A 19729-nucleotide genomic window follows, 5' to 3' on the forward strand; every position below is an offset into this window, starting at 1 on the left:
TATATATATGATTGTAAAAATAAAAATATTTTTGGATTTCGCTCAAAATAAATCACATTGAAAAATACATTGACCACTGTGCGGAGTGATGCTAAAACTGTAGAGTTGTAAATGTCCGGATGCAGATTCTACAGTTGCCACTGCCAATGTATCGTATTTTTATCCTTGTTTGTTTCGCTCGGTCCTCTGTTTACTTGCCCATTAAGCTTTTTGTTTCAGAAAGTTATTAGAAGATAAAAGCTGACATGTGTGAGTGTCGAACTAGCCACTTAAAGAAACACCCCTCTTTGATATGGCTTATCAGAGTGGTTCCACTACTTATCTCTACGTTTTATAAAACGAATCCCCAATTTTTCGGTAAACAAATATTAAAACTTAAACATAGTTACTAAAGCTGTGAGAAGCTTATATCTTAACATATTTTCTTATTAGATTGTACCCATCTCAAAATGTATGCCAACAAAGAGCTGCTCAAACTGTAAGCTTTAGTTACGCACCTAACATTGCTGTGCGAAACATTCCGCCAGTGCTTCTCAATCCGTGTGCTTTTGATAACCACGCCATAATTTCCATTGGGATCTTTCAATGTTGTTTGTTTTGCTCGACTCGATGCTCTGTTTACCTGGCAAGCTTTATGAATTAAAAACGATCTCCATGTGGAATCTAATGCCACGAGTGCTGAAGATAACCCCTAATCGGGAATTGTATTTGCAGGGGTCTCAAAAGTGGCAATAAAATAAACCAACCCAGATGCTTTTTGTAGGTGCTTAGTTCCGTTCGTCAGACGATTCCCATACCTAATCACCCCAGCCCACGATTACGCAACAGCATGGAACTTTTTCACTCAATACGATTCGTCTTTAATTTACGTATAATTTGCATAGAATAGGGAACAGGCACAATAGAAATCGAAAAAGAGGGAACTTAGTGCTATATTTAAATGCAGGACTGGTTTGGATGTGGACGTGACGTGGTTGTGGCCACCACGACCTGTAGTCTGTAAGTAACCTAAATGCTGAACTTCTCCTTCTTCATCAGGTCGTACACCACGGAGAAGTCCTTGTTGCCCAGACCCTTATCGCACAGCGACTGGTAGACCTTGTGGGCCAGAGATCCCAGCGGGATGGGTGAGTTGGAGGCGTTGGCCACTCCGGAGGCCAGACCCAGATCCTTGGTGATCAGGGCCGAGGAGAAACCGCCAGCGTAGTCTCTGTTGGCTGGGGCAGTGGGGCACACTTTGGGCACGGGGTTGTAGATCTCCGAGGCCCAGCAGCGTCCGGTGGAGGAGTTGATGATCTCGGCGAAGACATTGGCATCGAGACCCTGGCGCACCGCCAGATTCATGGCCTCCGAAACACCGATCATCGAGATGGCCAGCATCATGTTGTTGCACAGCTTGGCGGCCTGGCCCATGCCATAGACGCCGCAGTGGGTGATCTTCTTGCCCATGCACTCCAGGACGGCCTTCACGGCATTGTACTCCGCCTCGGTTCCACCCACCATGAAGGTGAGGGTGGCCTGCTCGGCGCCGGGAACTCCGCCGGAAACGGGGGCATCAATGAACCGGGCTCCCTTGGCGCTGATCTTCTTCTGCAGCGTCTTGACCAAATCCGGCGAGATCGTCGACGAGTCAATGAAGATGGTGTCCTTGTTGACGCCATCGGCAGTCATCTCATCGTAGGAGGCATCCACGATGGAGTTGTTCGGCAGCATGGTGATCACAAAGTCCGAGTTCTTGGCCAGCTCCGAGGTCTTTGCGTAGACGGTAGCTCCCTTGGCGGCCAGACCCTCGCAGGCGGGCTTGGAGATGTCGAAGACATGCAGCTTGTGGCCGGCCTTGATCAGGTTGCTGGCCATGTTGGCGCCCATGTTGCCCAGACCAACGAAGCCGATGTTCTTGGCTCCGCCCTGGGTGGACATGGCCCTCACAAGGGTCTGGCTCCAGGCATTCAGCATAGCGGGGGACATCACACGGAGCGACATGGCTGCGAAAAGTTCTACAGTGTTATGCAATCACAACGAATGGGCAACTAGCCACTAGATCTCACCCACCTGTTGGTCTAAGAAATCTAAGGGGATACGGCTGAAACTGCGCAAGTTCTACGTGATCGGACCGCTGTCAGAAGCACACTGCTACCTGCTGTTGGAAGGTCGCTTATTTTCAGCTCATTCCAGCGGCCGCTCGAGGGTTGTCGGCTACACTAAATGAGCCAATTAATAAAGTAAAACTATTTCCAAACAAATCTTTGTATCTATTAATTACTTATATATTTATTTGGAAAAGTTCGATATTTTGAACAATAAGTAGCTATAACAGTGTGATCTTAAATAAAAGCAATTAATATTAATTTTTTTACATAATTTAAAAATCTTTAAAAACTAAAATATATATTAATATATAAAAAAAAACTCACACTTCTGCGGACTCCGTACGAAAATAATTCCTTTGAAGCCGCGACAACTTTGCTAGATCAAAACAAGTTCCCTACAAGTATTTCTGCTAGCTATCAAACATATGGTTAGCACATTATATATTGTATCTAGAGTTCCAGTGACGCCAGCAAAAGCTTTTCAGCTCTGGTCTTTCCAATGCTTTTATTTGATTTATGTTATATGTGAGCGACACGTGCCGCTGTTTCTCTTATCAGTCCGAGCAAAACTTTTCGGCGTTTCGGGGGGCTTGTGTGTGTGTTTGATGAGGGGGAATAGAAATTTGTGTGTGTGTCGGCTTGACGTTGAGTGCCCAGACCAGAGGCTCCAAAACTGTAAGCTTTTACGCTGGTTGTGCGGTTTCAATTAAAGTGAAAATTAAAGTAAAGCATCTAGAATCATTGAAATTTATTAAACTTAAATAACTAAAACATATTTTTTCCCTTCGAAGCAATCTTCATTCAATGCCTCTTTCTTCAATTGAATGAATGAATGAATGGCAACATGCGAATCGCTTCAATTGCGTGAAATATCGTGCATAACTAAATTCACACGAGCAATTTCCAAACTGATGTTTCATTTTACACTCACTTCAAGGGTTTATTTCGCTTCACTAACAGTGATACATTGATACCTTGATCTACCATAACTTTATAGCCTAATAACTGAAAAGACCTTAGACCTTAAAAGACCCAACTACATGGGTAATTATTTTAAGCTGCTTTGAAAAAGTTATGACCATTGTAAAAATTATTTTAAACAAAATAAATTAATTAGTGATTGTATTTATTCGGTGTACACACATATAAATTTGGTTGTACAATTTGTAAGTGTATCTGATCATCGTTATCGTATTTTCAACATTTTATAATGTTTTTATTTTTGCAACTTTCTTGCGCTAGAGCTTTGCCAATACTTGATCCCACAATAAACAATTTGATGTTTCGCAATTTTGTTTTATTGTGCTATTTTTATCACTGCTTTCCGAACCTCAATTGGCGCAGATACTTTTTTCGCCCAAATTGTACAATGGTCATAAGGTTTCGATGCTGTTGCTGAAGTTGTTGTTGTTGCTATTTTTTTTTTTTTTAATGTTGCTGCTCGCATAAAAATCGGCATGCATGAAATTGCAACTGCTCGAGCTGCGTTTCGCAAAATCTCGTCCAATTTACGGCCCGCCTGTCGTGGCTCCGATCTTACGCAATCCCACGGACCTCGTTGTCAGCCAACTGAGTTATGCTTATCAAAAGAAAACTGAAACAACTGAAATATAGTAGGTATATTGGCTATATTTTCGACATAACCACTTCTATGAATGATTTTCAGAAATTTTATTTGAACAAGGGTGCCAGTAGCCATATCGCAGATGTACATGTATACATGTTTATTGGATATCACCGGTCTCTGTTCGCACCGCTGATGATGATTTGTTGATGATTTATCTGTGTCAGCGCGTCTCCAGCATCCGCCAACGTGCGGCGATCGCCTAAGTGCATTTCAATTTGGGGAGTGGAGCGGATCGAGATCGCGACAATGGCGCAAAATGGGGGACATCGGCTGCCCAGCAGCGTTCGCTTACATAATTGCTTGTCAATTGTCAAAATAGCGGCAAGACCCTTATCTAACGCCATAAAGTGCAATTCAGCGAGTGATTAACACGAATATAGGCCAAAACAACAGCAAATACAGGTGAGAGCGCGTCTCATTGAAACAAATTACAATTTACAAGCCAAAAGTGAAAAAAAAAACAAATTATAAAGCCAAAGGCGCCATAGAAGCCACAAGCGAAGTGAAGCATTAAAGCGCAAAACTACAAGCTTCAAGTGGACCATTTGGGCTTGGCTTTGGAAAATGTTCATGTTCATGGCATTTGTGCACACTCTTATGCGTACATCGTACATCAAGTATACGCAGCGGTGTGCCAAGCTCATTAGGCAGACATTATAACATTTCTCCGCTGCGGTCGCACACCAACAACGTTTGCCGCTACTAATTTCCATGTCAAACATAGGCAGACAGCGAAATTTCACTCATCGTCAACAGCGCACCCACAAATCACTAATCACAAAACACAGACAACAAAAAGGAGAGTGCACTTGAATTGAATCACATTGCTATTGAATTTTATTCGCCCACAAACATTGCATTATAAGCAATCATTACAGTGAGTGGCAGGAGCATAAGAATGTCCTACAGACCGGAAAAATATATAATGTAAAATGTAATGTAATGTAAAATATAATATGTATGTAAGATATTTAACGATCCAATTATACATAATTGTTTTCTGGGGATATAAGTTATTTAATAACAAAAGCAGGGAATCTTTATGTCCCTCCTCGTTCTATCCTTCTGTTTGTTTCTGTTCTCCCTGGTGTCTTATGTTTTCTTATTGATAAACATATGTACATCTTGTATCTTGTATCTGCGAATCGTACTGTATTGCCTGTATCTCGTTTCTTGACCCGTCCTCAGCTGCACGCAATTTGATGAATGCGACAGGTCGCAACAATCTGCATGCCACCGCGTAGATCCGTGAGTCAGCGAGGAACACATTACCATGTAATTTGCCAGCCAGCGGTTGTGACATCGTGAGCGACTACTGACATTTTTTTTTCCAGGCGGTTTCATTCAGCCTGTCTTCGATTTCGTTTCCGGCCAGCACGTAATTGAAATTACATTAAGCCAGAAATTTTGGCAGTGAAATTGCGTTCGATAATCACTTTCATGGGATTTAATTGTTTCCCTGTGCTAGACTTTCGCTCTGCTCTGCTCTCGATCGAATGTATGTACGTTCGGACCTACATTAACATGCCAACTGAAGAGACCACTCCAAAACGATATGAAAATGAAAAACTAACTGAAAACACCACACACTCACACACGCCCAATGCGGAAAATTGAAATGCAGTTGGAGTCACTGCAGCAAGTTTGGGAAAGGAAAGTGAAATTATCATCCCCCCGCAGCCACAGCCACCATCCAACTCAACTCAATTCGATTCAATTCATTTTCGATTTCATTCGGCTTCAGTTTTTGAATCGTTTCTAAGGTTCGCGCTTTTTAATACGCCGCATGCATAATTATTGTGTGTTCGCATACGTATCTCCGCACTTAGTTACCAATTGCCGACACCCTGGCCTACAGTCTATAGTTTAGTGAAATTGAAAATCATTTTTGAAAGTGGTCAAATTATTCGCTGCCCGACCAAACACACATTCCATGCGACCGTTTAGAGCGAATGTGTTTTTCTGTTTGTCGTAATTTTTCATCGCGATGTTGTTTGTGCTTGGGATATATTTTCCATCTTTTTTCTTTTTTTTTGGTCACCGTATTACAAAATTTTAATTGTAGTTGGCAGAGTGAACCAAAAAAAATTGAGGAAAGAGAAATGCGGAGAATGAATGCTCTTCGAATTGCTTGGAAGCTTATGAACACTGAAATATATGAAATAGATTTATTATCCTCGAGAAAAAAAGGTAATTAATTTATGATAGACAAGCACAACACTTGAAAATGTTACATTACCAATTAAAAGAGGTTTCCATAGACAGTCTAAAAACTAGGAAAACTAACTTACAGCCCGTACATAATTAGCTGATTAAAACCCCATTGTTCGAACCAATCTCCCGCTGTTTTCACCCACTGATACACTTCTCCCTCCTGATTTGTATCCCCCAATCTCGACCAGCGGCGACATCAACATAAAAACCAACAGCTCGAGCGGCAGATAAATGTTTGGCTAACCCAAATCCACACACAAGGAAGGAAACTAGCGAAGCCTCTCGGCTCGAGAGACTCTCCGCTGGCAATCCAGTTTTCCAGATTTCGACCACATTTTGACCAGCGACTGCAGTGCATTGCAGCGGGAGCAGGAAGCGTTTTATGGCCAAAAGCACCAAATAGCCAGCATTTTGGGTATCACCCGAGGGGCAAAGCAGCGGCACAAAGTTGTCTTACTTTCGTGAGCCTAAATGCATTTGGCTCTCGATGCGTCGACGCATCGACAATCCAGCTCTCTCCTTTCGATTGCATAAGTGATATTTATGTCTTCTTGTCAGCGTTGCATCAGCATCACTTGCGAATCGCAATCGGCGGCTTATCTGCACCTGGCCCAAAAGATTCTACGGCTAATTGGGCTGACTTATGCCAGAAAAACATGGCCAATTAAGTTGATCTATTTTATGGCGGAGTGTGGGAATATTCGTGTCGAATTTTATGCAAATCTCGTTACTCTTTTCCGCATACGTCGCGGAAAATGCGCAAAGAGCTTGGGAAAAGCCATTCATAAGCAGGGCCCTGAAGGTCGCGATCTGTTACCTTTGCCATTTGGCAGCGCCACCATGGGCGTGTGAGCCATTTCAGTGAGACACCTGTGAAAAGGTCAACGCTAATTGCACCCGCCAACCATTGGCCGCCAATTGAATTCGATTGAATTTGATTCTCTATCTGCGAGGCAGGTGAAAGTGCTTTGTTCTAGAAACAGCGTTGCAGGCCAACTAAATCACATTCAGCGGAAGTTCAAGACGCGAGTCGCGGTTGAATGATCTCCGAACGCCAAGAGATCCCGTCACATAACTTAGGCCACGAGGTGGAAACCTTCCTCGTACGTCATCAGTCCGCACATAACTCACGCCCACCTGGGGCGGCAGGTGAGGCAGACGGACAGACAGGTGGGCAGGCGTTATGACAAGTTGACTGATTGGATTTGCGGCAACAAAGTTGCTGCTCCTGTCAATGCACTCATCGCCCGTCGCGATTGCCGCTGGAAAATTGAAATTGAAAAAAATGCGATTGAAAAGCGTCCGAACATCTCGTTTGGGTTACCCAACGCATAATGGATAATGGCGGACGCTGAACGATATGCTAATTAACTCGATTTCCACGATCCATAAACGTCTCACTTAGACAATTGTTTGCTTAGCGGAAATTGTGCGGCTGCCGGCATGAGAATATTTTAATTGCCCAAAAGAAGTTTAAAAAGACCTCGTTTTAAGGCCAATTCTAGCAGACCAAAGAAATATTTGGCAACAAGCTGGGCACAAAAATGCCTAATGGCAGCACAACAAAATTAAAGTCGGTAAAAATAGCACAAATATGGTGTGATATGATATTTAAATACCTAAATATTATCTCAAAAATATTATAAAAAGCTTAAATTACTTAAAATATTATAAAATATTTATTTCATTTTTCACTTCTACCTACCTGCGCTACTTAATTGAAAACATTCCCAGTTTCGCCTTTTTTGTAATTATAGGTTTTATGAAGTTTGTAACCAATTTGTAACAAAAGAAATGCGGCAAAGGTCAGTGAAGAAAAAATGGTTTCTACGCGTTTTAATTGGTAAATGTCAATCGGGTTATTGGTTTCCTAACAAACCAAACAAAAATAGGAGGAAACGCGTACGACAGAAAAAAAACCAAAACAAACAATTCAATTAAACTCATAATGGAATTTGTGTAGCAAGAAACGACCTTGGCTGCAGAGCAAAGCCTAAAAAGCCAATTAAAAGCTAGATGCACGGCTCGAATGCCACATGGCACTGAGTCAGAATTATGGAATTGTTGTTATGTCTGGCCATATAGCCGCACAAATACACATATATCAGCGAGGGGTGTAGCACGATTCATGAGACCCCCACACAGTCGGATCGATTTTCCCAGCAAATGTGGTAAAAACTTGTCGCTAGCGAAGATTGCAAAACTGGAACAGCATCGCCGCAACTAACGCTAAAACACGTTAGCATTTATGGCCGACTTGATTTGCATTTAGTGCATTCTTGTGGACACTCCCCCTTTGCAAATCTCTATCCCCATCCCCGTTTCGTTAATTTCAATTAACCACAACAAATCATTGGAGGATCTTTACAGCTAGGAGCTATACAGCTCTTTTTGACCAAGTCTTTTGTTGGCCCAAAAGCTGTTAAAGCCGCTTTAGTTGCGCCGTTGACGCTGCCTGCGACTGCGCTGCCTACTGATCTGCTAACTGCTCTGCCAGCGTCGACTTCGACGTAGGCAGTTGGATGAAAACCACGAGCGAACCACTCTTACTTACTTTGGCCCGCGACGCTTTTCATTTCTTCAGTCTGTTAACGGCACGCCAACGATGCAGACGCGGCTAAAAACCAGCTCCGGCTAACTGTTAACGCAAGATAGTAAAAATTTGATTTGTAAGTGTAACACTCATACGCATCGAGTATACGCACAGTGGTACCAGCGACATTTGATTTTGCATCTTTTGCCGAAAGTGCGTGAGCTTCCTGCCGTCTCAAGTGGATAAAGTCGAAGTGAATTTCAAGAAATCGAATATATAAATAATATACAAAATAAAAGTAAAACGCTTGAATTGCTGCTAATTTGGCAAGTTGGGCCAGTTAGTATCTTAATTAAATTAAGCCAAGTGAAAGAGAAACAACAGCCACCGTTCAGGAAGAAGAAGAAAAAAAACGATAGAGAAGAGTGGTAAGTGGGGTTTTTATTTGTTATTTATTTATATTTTTTTTTTTTGCCAAAAAAGGCGAATAGAAATTTCAGCTCTCCATTCAACTAACCACACACTCAACGCATTCGGCTGTCTTGGCAATTTTGCTGTTTATTTTTTCATGCTCTAATTATTTGGAAATTTCATTTTGTTTTTGCCCACCGACACTCGTTAACTGGCATGCAATTTGCTTGCCCAAAGACTTATGGACCATACATCTAACCAAACAGCCGTCCATCCTCTAGAGAGTCAAGTTGAGTCAAGCTTTATGGGCAGACTTCCTCGTTAAAAGATAAGGTGGCCAGACCCCTGACCAAAAGAAAAGAAACTGGTCCATCAGTATTCTGTGGGTTCGTTTGGGTTTTCCATCTACATCTCTCTAAGTCCATCTCCATTGCCACTTCGTTAACCCAATTTTCACCTGGAGAAATTTTATGTTCCGTACAAGAAAAATCTTGTTTATCAGGCCAATTTGCATACAGACCCCACTTCCGAGGGCCAGACATTTCTCTTCCCTAATCTTCGATGTGGCATCTGATCTTTAACGGAACTAATGTGTGCACTTATTCGTTTGCTTGTCATTTTAACATGAGGGCAAACAACAGAGGAGGGAAATCATAAATTACGCCGTAGCGTCTTTTTCATTTTATATGTATTTCTTTATTTATATTTATGCGAACTTTGTTTTTTTTTATGTGCGAGCGGACAGCGTTTTCGAAATTAAATACTTTCTAATTACAATAAACGCAGGCGATGGCCGCCGGCCGGCCAATTGCCTGCCCCACGTCCAGCAAAGTCCACATCGTAGCCTTTGGCAGCGGGCTGAAATCACGTAGCCGCCGCATCGGCCAATGCCAGCCGATATAAAAGAGGGATGGCTGGCAGCGACGTGGTGCGGGGGGTAGTGGCGAAACAAAACTCGCGAAAGTGTCAAGAAAATATAATACTGCCTCAGACTCACTTTTTCTTTATTGTCATGTCTTAATGTGGCGCCTGATGTGTTTATTTGCCACTGGCCTCCTCCACCGCCAATTCATATTCCTAACCCTCCCCCCTACCCGCGATGAAAGTGAAACGTGCGAATGACTTTGCGTAGCTGCAGAAGCTTCCATCACTCGTCACTTAGCACGTGCCCAGCGATCCTACCCGTGTGGTCTTCGTCTTTCACGGCTTTCAATTACTCAACCGCATAATGTTCAATTTGTCAAGCGTTGAGCCCGGATTACGACTTTCTCAGCGGGCCAAACAAAAGACTTAAGACACAAACTTGCTTCATTAGTTGGCTTTGTTCGATGGAATGCGTTGCAGATCCTAATGCGCACAAGTTTTGGTGTTGATTACTCACGAATTGGGAAATCAATGCAACCATACCTTTGCTTGTATTACAAACTAAATTATCCCAAATGATTTAGTCTTAGCATAGAGAATATTTATTTCAATGATCAATATCGCTTATGCCCAGCGGTCTTTCAAAACCATAATTATCTCGCACTAGTGACACGCACTGAATTCTAAATGTGAGTAATTGCCATGCATTCAGTAATATCAGATTCAAAGTGCATTTAAGCGGAGGTAAAAACGAAATCAATTCAAATGGCTTCCAGGCCGGGCATTTATTGCTGGTTCGCTGGATTTAAATAGTGATTTGCAGTTGCATGTACGGCCTCCGTAAGACCCCCTGATCCTCCTTCGGCACCCCTGGAATACCCACACAGTTGATTAGTCAGCACCCGGCTGGCAGAGCAAGGCAACCAATTGGGGCTTTTTGCTCCGTTTTGTCTCTGTGTTTTCCTTCTAGACCGACAAGTTGAAGTATCTTGGCCTACTGAATTTTTTCTCACACTCCGTGTCTTGGTCACGGATGTGGATTGATTGCTAATGTTCATCTGGGCACATATATATCTGTGTATATGTATATATATATATATCTGCGGCAGGCGGTTTATGTGGATACCCTCGCCAAGTTGCCGAGTTGCACAAGTCTGGTTTGGTCTGGGCCAGAATGAGCCCCACACTCGAGACGTGGCCAACAAGTACGGGTACTTGTGGCTATACGTTTTCCGAGCCACTCTTGCTTTCTTCAGCTGCTCCAGTTGGCGGCTGCTTTGTTTTGTCAGCGCTTGCTTTATGGTTTTTCATATATATAGAGTAGCTAGTAGCAGCTACCTTAAGTACTGCTCTGTTGCAATTGTCACATTGTTTTGGGACACTTTTCTGCGGCTCAGTGGCGACGGTGACTGTGGCAATAGTTTTGTAATTAGCTTGGCCCATCATTTGCGCAATTCGATTTGCGATGTCCCAGGTGATAAGTGATATTTAAGGCCCTAATTTTGCTTGTATCCGGTTATCCGGCTTTTATTACGTGTTGCACAACCACGGCGCCCCCGCATTCCAAAATGTCGAGGGAGAAATACTTTCGCTTTCAAATGCTCGAGCATAAATTCTTGGGATTACGCAAGCTAAATGCTCGCGGCATGTTTTGGTTTGCTGAGCAGGTGCCGCCAATACCAAACCAAAACCAAAAAGCCACCTTCGCCAGCTAAACAGCCACTTACCTCATTTGGAAAGCAGCGAGAAATGAAAGTTTTTGTTTTTTCATTTTTCTGCGTTGCGTGAAATTTACATTTCGTTTAATAATTTCAAACATTTCTTCGAGGTCGCTGTGGCATAAAATTTGAGGAATTAGTCGAACATGAAATCTGTGTTTTTCCGTCTGTTTTCCTTCTGGTATCGAGTGGCTCTTTCCGGCAGGCCTGGCTATCAACGCCCCCTAGCAATAGCAGCCATCAGACAGAAAAGTGCACTTCATTGTCGCTTTCGTTTCGGATTTGTATTTCTCTGCATTTTCTGTTTGGCGACGAGTTCAATGGCTCTGCATAATTTATGCGTTCGGCGGCCCAGCAGCAAAAACAATATGCATGCAGTATATGGTGGCCATCAATCCCAGACTTATCGTTAGCCAGTCACGCTAATTGGCCATAACTGTAACTGAAAGATCAGCGATTTCAGCACCCGAGCGATACAATCAGTCAATATTTAATGTGCGAGTTGTGCAAGTTTTTGGCGGACAGTTGGCACAGTTTCAATTGGATTGCCAATAGTGAGTCACTTGGGTCACGCACATTCTTGGTTTTCTGCGCTCCAGCAGATCCGCAGGCGTTTCCAAAAAAAAATAGAGCAAAAATCCCCTTAAAGTAGGTGTGTTTTTTGCGTTTTATGTTTGACCAACTAAGCGTGGCCAGCACTGCAGCCTCCAGATGCAATTAAAGCCAGATAGATAGCTCTAGAAACCGAGATACGAACGTGTCTGCAGGTGGCATTGCCACACCGAAAATAACACATCTTGTAATCTCAAGCATTTGCATCCCTTTTAATTACTCGTCCGCCTGCCAACTAATGATATATTGTTTCGCTTTGCTTTGCAGTTACCTCGACGATCTTTGGGCCACGTTAGTTAGCTGTCGACTGCTGCCGCTGTTTATGGTAAGTCTACAATGGAGCCGGAGTGACCTTGTTGCCTCCCCCGCGGATTAGATGGTGTGGTGTGGTGTATCAGGGTGTGGACACAGGTAATCCAATTAAATCACACCCAAATGATCAGCAAAGCGATGAAACAATGTCAATGCCAGGAGGCATACACCATAATCCCTTCATGTACTGCAGAGCAGATCTAAGCGGCTTAACTCTTAGCTTGTTTACATCCGGCTCTGTGGCTTTTGGCCAGTTACCAAAACGATTAATCCGGGAGACAACCACAGACACGCCCCCGTCAGCGAGGAAAGTCCGCTTCGATTCCCAAATGGATGTGTGTGAGCTCCGAAATGAAAGGGAAATTTTAAATTTCGAGTTACCTGGAGCCCAGACATTTCGCCTTTTCCGAGGGCATTGTCACATTTCACTTTCGATGATCGCCGTAGATTTCAAGTGCAGTCCGCCTCTTTGGAAATAAAAGAAAAAAAACTAAAAAACCCACTGAGGTGTGACGTTGTTTGCTTTGTTGAACCTTTTGATAACTGTTTTTTTCGTAGCAGCGGCGGTACGAAATATTGACCGCAAAGTGAGTCCAATTTTTATTATTTTCCTGCCATCCCGCTCTGGCTGGCTGTACCCATTTAATAGCTGGCCGCCGAATAAACTTTCTTCTTTCACTGTGCCACCTGTAGACAGTGCTCTCCCGATTTGCTGCACCGCTGCAAGTTCCGTTTTTCGAAGCTGTTACGATATATATTTCGCGTTATTTTTTCTGCTTTTTGCGGACTTTTGCTTTCGTTTAACCCATTTAATGCGGCATCCGTTCGTTGGGGGCATATGTGCGATTAATTCAGTGGAAAAGTGAAAACGAAAGTGCTGGAGTTGTGCGCTCACTTGGCCAGTGGTAGTGGTCAGTGGTCAGTTATCAGGTTTGGTCAGTTGCTTGCCAGACTCACTTTCGTTTTCATATTCATATGGCGAATCTTCTGGCGTCCTCGGTCTGGGTCCATCAACAAAAATCGAAGAAACTACTTAATGATTACGCCGACTGATGACGCAATTAGCATCCCAGCCGTATGCAAAACGGTTTTGCAATGAGGAAATCTGTCGCCGATCATTGATCGCGTTTCATGGATCATGGCTACCCAATGGCGCATTACCAAAGCCAAGCCAAAAGCCACAGCGAACTGCCATTTCGCCTTAAGTATTGCAATTTCTCGCATTGGCCAAATGAAAACAAGCGCACAATTATGGCCACTTGGCTGCCGGAGCAGTTATGGCCACAGTCCGCTCGTCGACCAGTGGCACCGACAGTTACACTTGCCACACAAGCAAACCAATCGACTGCAATCCAGATGCCGTTGCGAAGACCAAGACCCCGGCAATTATCTCTTGATTTACAACCCGGCCAGCCAGCGAAACGGGGAGAAACCTTTCACTTGATCCCCTCCAGTCACCTGCGATCGTGAAAGATGCAAATACGCCCAGAATCGAGCTTATAATTTAACTGCGACCTTGGGTTTGTGGGTGGGGCAATCGAACGAATGGAGGTAGCCTATGGGAAATGAAATCATTAGGCATTCAAAGAACTTGGCGAATTTGCATTTGGATTTGTATAATTACAAGGGACAATTAGTTACTGGTTCTCAGTGTTCCGCTTTCGAGATCTTGGCATTATAGTTTTTTGGCATTTTCGGTATCGGAACCAGCATTTGTGACCTTTCGATTGGCCCCAAAAAAAAAAAAAAAATACAATGCACAATTCATTAATGTTTTAGGTATTTTCATTGTGAAATTCAGAGATAATTGTGGGTTGAATTGAAATTTCATCGGAACTACCTTCTTCCAAATTGGTTTCGATACGAGCAAACCGCAGGTGACCTCTTGCTTTTGGTTTGTTTCCAAAATTGGAATTTTATAATGTCATGATTTTCGTGTAAAAGACAATTTATCTTGAGTTTAGCCAAAGCTGATAAAAGCTATGATAAAACTAGAATTTTGTTTCATCAAATCCTTTTTCTTATTGAATACTTTCAGGCACTTAAGCTATGAAGCGAGGCATGCAACTCACCGCCGCCTGGCTGTGCTTATTGGCCACGGCTAGTCTGGCTCAGAACCAAGAATCCTCCTCCAAATGGTCACGTCAACTGGAGAATGTGGCCACATCCGATACGGACTCACTGGACTGGGTGCCTTTGGCGCATCCCCTGGATGGCAGCAAGGATCGCACGGGAAATGGACGGGTGTTGACCTACTCGCAGACCTTTCCACCCAGCGCGGGTTTCGGTGATCTGACCAAGATGGGCTCCCAGTTCGACTATCCCTTCCAGTTCCAGCGGTATCCCAATGGAGCGGGCCAGGCTTTACCGCTTCGACAGGCGCCACCACCACCACCCGCTACGCTAAAGGCGTCTGGAGTTGGCGGACAAGAGCCCACGTCACAATCCTTCTTCAAGTTCGAGATGCCCTTCCATGGTAACAGTGAGGGACAGGCTCAGGCACCACCCACTCTTCAAACGGGCTACCAGATTCAGCACACCTTCGGAGCAGGAGCGCCAGGATTCCCAAGTCCATCTCAGCTCTTTAGTCCTCCATCTCTCTTCGGACAACAGCAGAGTCAGCCTTTTGGTGCCGATTTCCACTCGCTGGGCTCCCAAAAGCCCTTGGCTCAGGCTTTAAACAAGCCACTCCATCAGCAAAACTACATCCAGGACATCCTTCCTCCGAAAACACTTGGAAAACCCTTGCCCACACAAGCTTCACTGCAGAGTGTGACCCCACAAGTCTTTCCGGTGGATCCTGAAGCGGAGACGCTCTTCGGATCGAATAAGGCTGCTCCGTCGTCTGCTCCATCTTCCTCCCGAGATCAGGATGTCCAGTTGCTCTATGTGCCCTACGATACCCTGTACAACCAGCAGCGTCAGCAATCGGGATCCGGATCGAACTCCAACTTCGAGGTGAACAAATTCAATGTGAATCCTGGCTTGCCCGCCGTGAATCCCTATCAAATCAACCAGTTCTACACCCAGGATCCCAGTGTGGGTAGTGATTTCTTTAGCTCGGGTACGACCACCCGACCTAGCACGACCACCAGCCAGCCCCAGAGCATCTTCCAAAACTATAGACAGCCTCAGCTGCAATCGCAAACTCAGACACAATTCACTACAGCCAAGCCCAAGCCAAAAGCCCATCAGCCTCCATTGGCCATGTTTCTGTTGCGATCCAGCTCTCGTCCCTCTCAAACGGATGTGGTTGCTGCCCTGAGGAATGCGCACAGCATCTCCGTAATTGATTCCCCCACCAAGCAGACACCGGAAATCTTTGTGGGCCCTGCTGGCATGCCCATTCCCGATGGCTATGTAAAGTTCGACCTGCCTTATCTGTCGCAACTCACCTCCAATCGCGATTTGAGTGATGTCTCCTTCTTTGTGGCGCCTTTAAGTTACCGCACACCCAATGGATTCAATAAGATCCTGCTACCAGAACCCCATGTAGGCTCTATTGTGATTAACAGGGCTAAGGATATCGCTGCCAGTCAGAAAATTTCACCTGCTCCGCGCCCCCAACGTCCGTATGCCACGGTTAGCAGTACCCGCAATCCATTCGAGACTACCACACAATCGCAGACACAGGCACAAGGACAAGTTCCCGAGCGGGGCAACAAGTTCAGCTATTATTATGTGCAGGACGGCATCCAGGAAGTAAGCTCGCCAAAGGCTCCCGCCAAGCAGGAGAGGCATAAGAAAAAGCGACCCCAGAATGTCCAGGTGCAGCAGCAGCAGCAATCCATCTACCGTCCGTCGCCAACCAAAGCCCAAAGTCAGGATCCATTCGATTCGCTCAACCAAATTGGAGGGGATGAGTTCTTCAAAACCCTGGGCAGCAAGCCAACCACCAGTTCCACTTCCAGCACATCCACGTCGACCACCACATCCACCACTTCGACGACGGCTGCTCCGCAATCTCTGTTCACGTACAGCACGCGACCACAGATCGAGTTCCCTGGCTCCAGTGGCCAATTGTATCCCCAGTATGTTCAGCAACCAGTGCAAGAGCAGCTTCCGCGACTAACTAGCCGCCCTCCAACTGCGTCCACGGCTGAGGATGAGCTCCGCATGAAACAGTACTTCCGTCAACAGGATGCCTTCCGCCAACGTCCTCACACCACAAATCCTCCCTTCGAATATACTCCCAGCATTGCAGACTATGAGGCTCCTCTGCCGACAACCACAACAACTCAAAGGATCAAGACCAAGCACAGGTTGAATCAGTACACACCTGCTGCCGTTCCTGTGACCACATCGGATGTGGGCTATAACAGTGTGAATCAGCAGGGGCCTCTTAACCATCGCCCCAGCTATAACCAAGTTCAAAACGAGATTCTAGAAAACAGCAATGTGGAGTATGAACCAAATCCCTACCATGTGCCGTCGGAGCTGCCGCCATTGACTCCTGATATTCCCGGACTGGTAAACAATCTGCAGGAGAAGGACAAATTGCAGCCCCCTATTCCAACCACTCCATTGGCCGAACCGGAACCGGAAACGCGACCAACCAGGAGACCTGTGCTGCGCACTCGTAAGCCAGCTGTGACCAAGGTTACCTCCTCTGTTTCCTATTCGGAATCCGAGTCCAGCAACAAACAGTCCACTCACCGAATCAGAAGACCATATAGCAGCCGAGGAACCACCGCGCCAGATGCCTCCACCGGCAGCGGAGATGGTGGCGAGGAATCAGCAGTGACTCCCACCCGTCGTCCCACCAGTGCCCGGAACCCACTCATCCGCAATCCCAATCGCATCCGCTATAGGCCCACAACGGAGGAGCGCCAAACTCTGAAAACCAAGACCAGAAAGGGTTCAAAGAACGGCAAGCCACAGGAAGATCAGGACATTGACTACCAGCGGGATGTGCTCAAGCAAAACTATCCGGTATTCAAGGCCCCATCCAGGCGACCCACCAGTCCCACCGCCATTCCCAGTTCCTACGATGTCCAGGCCACCACCGAAGGACCCGCATCGGAGTCCCAGCAAATCTACACAGTGACCCCTAGCAACAGTATCGATGGTGGCAACGAGCAGAGCGTCTTTCCCGCCAATCTTTTGGAACCCATGCAGATTGCTCAGCACTACCAAGAGTTCTCCAAGGATAACTATGGACCGGGATACTTCCCCAACCAGGAGGATCTTAATCCAACAGAGGCCATTGTGCGCAACGAGGTGAGCCCGATCTACACCACTCTGGCCACAACAACTCCATCAACCACCACGACCACAACCACTACAACCACTGAGGCTCCATTGACTACAACAACGCGTCGCTCGCCGTTCGTGAGGAGAAATTATCCTCGTCTGCGTACAACCACAACCACAGAGACACCAGTCACCTCCACCACACCCGCTGAGGATAGGCCATCGGTAAGATCTTATATTTGCAAATTTTAAAACAGGTTATAAATGTATTACTTTCTTAAGATCCGTTCCCGTCTGCTGCCCCGTCGAGTGGTTAAGGTGCGTCAGCGACAGCGTCGCCCAACTCATCCTGCCTCCTCTTCGACAGTGGCGCCCGAGGAGGATTCCGAACCCGTTACCCAGAAGAGCCATCTCCGCAAGCTGAGCCGCTACAACAACCAAGAGCCAAAGGAAAAGGAAGCCACAGTGGTAAGCGAGTTTGATAAAAAAATATTAAAACTCCTTTTAACACAAATTACCCATTAAGTCTCCCATCACCCATCGTCGTCGCTACAAACAACCCTTCCAACTGGAAGGCCAGGAATCCCAGTGGTCGCCATCCTCGGAAACAGCCAACAGCAACTCAAACTCGAACAGCTTCAAGCCATTGAGTCCCAAATACAAAACGGAAACCCATAACTTCGAGAGTGAACCCGAGATTGTGACCGCGGGACCAACCAATCAGCCAGAGACCTATGATATTAATGTTGCTGCTGATCTTGGTGGATCATTGGTTCAGCGCACCACTATCATGGCACCCAATCTGAAGTAAGAACTGTGATTATATATAAATCGAACAATACACTAAATAAATATTTTTAGGCCAGAAAAATCCTTTGCCGAGCTTTTAGAGGAAGTGATGGGCAAAGCCCCCGAAGAGTCGACCACTGTAACCACCAGCACTACTTTTAGTCGCCTAAGCAGACGTGGCAAGTGGCAGAAAAAGAACCGTTTATCTGGCTCGGATAACTCAGAAAACTTCGAGACGGCAGAGTCCCAGAATCTGGGACCTCAGCTCTACAATGCTCTTCAAACAGCCAGCGAAAAGGAGGAGCTACCCAAGACAACGACTCCATTAACTCCATCCACCGAAGACCAGACAGAGCCTTTGGTTGTGACTACCACAGTGGCAGCCCCCACGACGCCCGAGGAGTACGAGGTCACCACTGCGCAAGACGTCGAGGAGGCCACCATTACCTCCACTCTTCCCTTGAGCGAGGAGAGCGCCACACGCCGCATGGACACGGCAGCGGATGTGGACGATCTGGAGGTGCAACCGAGCATCTTCTCCGAGGTGAAGAAGCAACTGCACGATCTGTTTGCCATAGAGGAAAGTGAAGGAGAAGCAGTGACCGCCGCCCTCGCTGCCGTGGGCAAGCGTCGCCAGGAGTACACAAGCATACGACGTACCAGTCCAGTCACGCCCCCGGAAACAACGACTTTAGCGCCAACGGATGAAGCCACCACCACGGAAGCCACCGTGGCGGAGAGCAAAAAGGACAGCTTCCACAAGGATCTGATGGAGCATGTGGTGTACGCCACGTCCACGTCGACCAAAGTCACCTCCGAAACGGAGATCTGCTACCGCGGACGATGCATCCGTTCCGAAGATCTGCCCGCCAACCACAAACTGCACTGAGCACACTCCTCTGGCAGCGGAAAGTGGAAAGATTTATCATGTAAATAGGGGCAGTGGGGATACGGATGGGGTTCAGAGGTCCAGGACGATGGAGGATAGCTCCTCCAGCTGCGTTGGCCCAAAATACAAAACCGTGTCCGCTGTAATTACCTAGCTTTAACTACAAATATGTTAAAAATAAGCAGTTTAAAAGAATAATGAAATATCGAAGAGTGAAGATAATTCCATACATTTTTTTAAACAGAATTTTAAATAAGTTAACAATAACCACAAATGAAATTTCTATTAAGAAACTTTCCCTGCATTGAGCGCTCTTTTGAAAACCCTTGATATTTCCAGTTAGAACAATTAGTTTGTAGACCTTAGAGTTAACATTACGTCAGGATACCACATAGCCAGCATATAAGTCTAACCATATGTACATCATTGTGTACAAACAATGCAAATACAAATACCAATAAAAACGAAACGAAAAAT

The 19729-nt window shown here is 45.5% G+C and overlaps 2 protein-coding genes across 3 annotated transcripts; one reads left to right on the plus strand and one right to left on the minus strand.

Annotated features, from left to right (window-relative positions):
• Positions 1-836: 836 nt before the first annotated feature.
• On the minus strand, positions 837-2156 carry LOC6609855 (probable 3-hydroxyisobutyrate dehydrogenase, mitochondrial). 2 transcript variants are annotated; one of them, XM_002034470.2, is made up of 2 exons: positions 2053-2156; positions 837-1985 (listed from the first exon to the last, which is right to left on the minus strand). In XM_002034470.2, exon 2 carries the CDS (start codon positions 1981-1983, stop codon positions 1009-1011), a length of 975 nt encoding a protein of 324 aa, XP_002034506.1. In that variant the 5' UTR covers positions 1984-1985; positions 2053-2156; the 3' UTR covers positions 837-1008. The 2 variants fall into 2 exon arrangements, with proteins under 2 accessions (XP_002034506.1, XP_032570861.1); XM_032714970.1 differs by having other exon boundaries at positions 837-1997; positions 2053-2153.
• Positions 2157-8521: 6365 nt separating this feature from the next.
• On the plus strand, positions 8522-19728 carry LOC6609856 (mucin-5AC). Its single transcript, XM_032714552.1, has 6 exons — positions 8522-8892; positions 12337-12394; positions 14420-17799; positions 17857-18042; positions 18101-18381; positions 18436-19728. Exons 3-6 carry the CDS (start codon positions 14431-14433, stop codon positions 19250-19252), a joined length of 4653 nt encoding a protein of 1550 aa, XP_032570443.1. The 5' UTR covers positions 8522-8892; positions 12337-12394; positions 14420-14430; the 3' UTR covers positions 19253-19728.
• Position 19729: the final 1 nt, after the last annotated feature.

Source organism: Drosophila sechellia, chromosome 2R (assembly GCF_004382195.2).
Source record: "Drosophila sechellia strain sech25 chromosome 2R, ASM438219v1, whole genome shotgun sequence".
Lineage (NCBI taxonomy): Eukaryota > Metazoa > Arthropoda > Insecta > Diptera > Drosophilidae > Drosophila > Drosophila sechellia.